Source organism: Plasmodium reichenowi, chromosome 11 (assembly GCF_001601855.1).
Source record: "Plasmodium reichenowi strain SY57 chromosome 11, whole genome shotgun sequence".
Lineage (NCBI taxonomy): Eukaryota > Apicomplexa > Aconoidasida > Haemosporida > Plasmodiidae > Plasmodium > Plasmodium reichenowi.
The window spans coordinates 1,203,251-1,208,359 of record NC_033656.1 but is presented as its reverse complement, the minus strand read 5'-3'; the positions used below and the strand labels follow the sequence as shown (position 1 = coordinate 1,208,359).

Below are 5,109 nucleotides of genomic sequence, written 5' to 3'. Positions count from 1 at the left end.
ATATAAATTTGTGTGTAAGAATATCCACTATGAATATAAATTAGTTCATACACGTGTATGTATCTATTTCAAAAATGTAATACATACATGTATATATATATATATATATATTTATATATTTATATTTATTTATTTACTTATATTTTATTTTTTTTGCTTGAAACGATAATTTGGTTTCATGTCAAAAATTTTTATGAATTTAAAAAAGTAGACTTTATCATTTTTATCCTTTATAATGTTTTTTTCATATACTCCTTTATCCGTATCCAATATTGAATTAAAAACTTTTTCATTTTGTTCTGTTTGTTTTTCTATTTTTATATCTTTAGATTGATTTATATTGTTATTATATGTCATATACATTTTATCATTATTATAATGATTAAGTATAGACCCCTTTTCTTTTTCATTATAAGAATAATTATATTGCATTCTTTGGTTTAATATACTGTTTATGTAGATGTTAAAACTTTGCAAATTGTAAATATTAATATTTTCATCAACTATTAAGTAGTAGGGATAAGGAATAGCACTCTCAAACATAGATTTTATATCATCCTACAAAAATCAAAAATAAAATAAAATAAAATAAATTATATAAATACATACATATATAAATATAAATATATATATATATATATATATATATATATAAGACAACTAATATGGTCGTACTCATTCATTTATAAGTAATTGTTTTATTATTATTATATTATATTATATCATATAATATAATATAATATAATATTACTTTATTATTTTATTTAATTTTTTTACCGTTTTTATAATTTTAAGTATCATAATAAATTGATCATGATTATCAACAAATAAATACAAGGAGGAGTTGTGCAACATGGTTGTATAAATATTACGAAATACATTTTTTAAATATTCTTCGTTCATAATATTTCTTTGTTTAATTAAATATATATATGCATTTTTGATTACTTCATCATTTATAATATTACTTATATTTTTTATATGACTTATTAATATTTTCAAATTAGGAAATATTTTTATATTATGTACATCCATTTTATAAGATATAAGACTATAATAATATTGAGTAAATGCATCATAATAATTATTTGAATATAAAATATGATATTCATTTAAATTGTATAAACATATTTTAGATAAATAAATAGGATTTATGTTATAATACAAGTTACTACTTTTATAAATATTTTGTAAATTTTCTTCTGATTTATTCAAATATATATTATCTGTTTCTACATATGAATTATTTTTCTCTAGATTTTCTTTTTCTGTACTTATTTTATGTGAGTATATATTTTTTGTATTATATTCGTTTTTATATTGAAATATATCTTTATTTTTTTTTACATTATTTAAATTATCAAAATACCAATCATATATACAAGGATAGTACATTTTTTTTCTCTTATAACATTTTAAGGACATAAATAATATACCTGGCTTTCTAAAATGAACGAAATAACTTCCTTTCGACTTTTGATAGAAATATTCTCTGATATAATAATTAAATAAATTTCTTATTTCATTGTAATTTGTCTGCATTCTTTTATACACAACAATAAAATAAAATAAAATAAATGTAACATAAAGGAGTATGTATAACTACAAAGCCATATTCTTTTTTTTACTGTTTTTTTTTTTTTTTTCTTTTCCTTTTTAATTATATATATATATATATATAATGTTATATACCTCATAATAATATTATAAATATTGTTAAAAGAATAATAACATAATATACATATATATATATATATATATATATATATATATATGTTTATTTATTTATATATTTTATTTATTTTATATATCCTTTCATTTTCCCTATAATGGACATCTATTATTGTACACATTTTCCCATAACATTTTTATGAACCCTTCATTTTTATTTTATTTTTTAATAAACCAAGTTTATATTATTCTAATCATATATATTTATTTAAAGGTCAGTTATATAATATATATATCTTATCATATATAAAATTAATTATATGTGTGCCTATTTTATAAATGGCAAGGAAAACAAAAAAAATAGAAAGTATCAGTATTTATAAATTTAAAGTTATTATGAATTATTATATTAAAGTAAAAAAAAAAATATATACATATATATATATATATATATATATATATATATATTAAATGTTTTAAATAATACTATTTTAAAGAAAAGAAAACATATTAAAAATTTTAAAAGAATAAAAATATGTTATACATATATTATATATATATATATAACAATTTTTATGGAGTAAAAGAAGAATTTACATTATGATGTTTTAACTTTAAAGTTGCAACATCAAATTGTTTAAGGAAAAAATAAAAAAATAAATAAATTAACAATTAATATATATATATATATATATATATTTATATATCCATATGTATATTCATTTTTTAATTCGTGTAATACATAAAAAATATAGTAAAGAAACAATATAAAATGGATATTTAGTGAATTATTTTTTTGTGTTTTTAAAATAAAAAATAAATATTAAGAAATCATAGAAACATAAATATAAATATATATAAATATATATATATATATATATATATTTTTTTTTTTAAGCATAAAAGAGAGGCTGGTTATATCAGACGTTGAATTATTATAGTTCACATTTTAATAGTATGGCTTTTCCATTAGAACTGGTGTTGTATGTGATGCTCTTTTTTCTTCCCCCCAAAAAGATGCCTCAGGATCTAACATTTCATCATTTCTTGATTTTGATTTACCATAATGTTGTGGTTGATCCATTTTATCATATTTTTCAGCATTTGTTTTTCTTTTATAAAGATAAACCATTAAAATAGTTGCTAATATAGCGATAGCAGCTGATGATGCAATTATAATTTTCATTTTATCATAAGCTGGTTTATGATCAGGAATATCTGCATATTCATCTTTATATTCTTCTTTAACTACAACTTCATTATTTGATGTTACTTCTGCTCTTCTTTCTACACATTTACATACAAAGAAATGACATGTACTATTACTTACCATTTCAGGGTCACATGGACATTTTAAACTCTCTTTATCATCTGAAATAAAAATTCTTGGAACTATAATTTTTTTATTCCCGTCATCATCATTATCATTTAATTTAATTCGTTTTGATTCTCTTTCGATTTCTTTCATTATTTCATCTTTATATAATGAACATGGAAAATTGTGTTCAACTTCGATGGGATGGGACAAAGCAGTAGTAGCAATATATGATGAATTGTTAATTAAACATGTTGGTTTGACATTAAAAATTTCACATTTTTGTGTTTGTGTGTTATAATTTCCCCAATTATAACCCTTACCATGACTTTTATATCTATCTGCTTTAAAAGCACCAGTGGGAAGAAAAGCACTTTTGATCATACTAGCGTTATTATTTTTGAAACCTTCTTTAATTTTTTGATAATCTGTTAAATGTTGTTCATATTGTTTAGGTTGGTCCGAAGCACTCAATTCAAAAACTAATTTATTACATTCAAAAAGATCATTTGCTGAAAATTCATTTACATGTGGTATATTTTCACAATTTCCATCTACCCATAATCCGAATTTTGCATTCTGTAAATTCTTTCTAGGGCAAACTTTTTGCCAGTTATCAACTACATTTTTACTTAAATATGTATAGTTTTGAAATGATTTATCTTTTGTTGGTCTAAAACAAAACATGCTGTTTCTTTTACTTTGATCTTTATTACAATATCTAGGACCATTATTTTCTTGAGCTGCAATATATAATATATGACACTTTTTATTTTGTTCATCATAAACAGCTGGATATTTATAATTTGAATTTTTATCATTATCTGGAACCATATTTCCTGCGTGTCTTGAACATAAAGTCAATTCATCTAAATTTTTTATATTTTCATTATCTTTATAAAAATTTCTCATATCATCTAATGACATTGGTGACATAAGAGGATTTGTTGGAGGAAAAGCAAAACCTCCATCTTTTAAATCTTGATTTCCAGTAGCTACCGGAGTTAAAAAAGTAGTATTTGAATTCTCAATAATTATACCTTTACCAAATACTGGACATTTACCTGATGGAACTCTATATTGAGTTCCAGCTACTTCAGCATCTTCTCCTAAATCTACTCTTATACCTGAACCATGAACTTCTTCAATATCATATTTTGCCATATATTCCGTCCATGGATTACCCATATAATTACTCCTTTCTACTATTTCATTGCTTGAAAATAAATTTTGTTCATGTCGTACGGGTTCGACACCTTCGTGGTCTATTGGATATCCGTGTTGTAATGTATGTTCGTTTTCTACTGGATCTTCTTGTCCGTATGTATGTTCGCGATGTAATGGATATTCGTATTCTGTTGGATATTCTCTATGTTCGTTGATTGGATGATACTCATCCCTATTTTGATAAGTATCGTCCACATAGTTCTGTCCTCTTCCAAAGTTTATCATATATATAAACTCAAAGGAGCTCAATAATAATACACAGTATAATTTTCTCATTTTTGTACAATTTATAACAAGTACATTAATTTGAAAAATTATCAAATAAATTATTATATTTTCAAAATTATATTAAAATAAAAAATATAATAAAATTTATATTCTCAATTTTTTTTTTTTTTGATGTTCTTTTGCTACTACTAATTTTCTATATTATTAATTTGCCTAATATATTTGTTAATATTTACTAAAAAATAAAATTATTAAAAAATTATTATTAAAAGGAAAATATATATATATATATATATATATGGGTTAAAGATATAAAATATATACAAATTAATTATATAAATATAGGGAAAAAAAAAATTTATTGAATGTAAATTTTATAAATTTTCATTCATACACATTTTTAATATAAAATATATACATATATATATATTTATAGATTTATTTATATTTATATGCATTATTATTATTATTATTATTATTATTTTATTATTACTTGTATTAATAATATATAAATATATTAAATATTTATTAAGAAGTGTAATTTTTTAATTTCCATTTTTCTTCTTTTTTCCCTTGTTCTTTTTTTTTTTTTTTTTTTTTTTTCTTGTGCTTTATAAAAATTAGTTTTTTAAGTTTTTAGTTTTTTTTTTTTTTTGAAATTTTTTTTT

General features: G+C 20.2%; 2 protein-coding genes across 2 annotated transcripts; both read right to left on the bottom strand.

Moving 5' to 3' along the window:
- Positions 1–144: 144 nt before the first annotated feature.
- On the bottom strand, positions 145–1,542 carry PRSY57_1131900 (hypothetical protein; the record flags this gene model as incomplete). The annotated part of the gene is made up of 2 exons (XM_012908282.1): positions 145–558; positions 778–1,542. 2 exons carry the CDS (start codon positions 1,540–1,542, stop codon positions 145–147), a joined length of 1,179 nt encoding a protein of 392 aa, XP_012763736.1.
- Positions 1,543–2,620: 1,078 nt separating this feature from the next.
- Positions 2,621–4,489, bottom strand: PRSY57_1131800 (apical membrane antigen 1; the record flags this gene model as incomplete). Its single annotated transcript, XM_012908281.2, has 1 exon — positions 2,621–4,489. One exon carries the CDS (start codon positions 4,487–4,489, stop codon positions 2,621–2,623), a length of 1,869 nt encoding a protein of 622 aa, XP_012763735.2.
- Between the last annotated feature and the right edge of the window lie 620 nt (positions 4,490–5,109).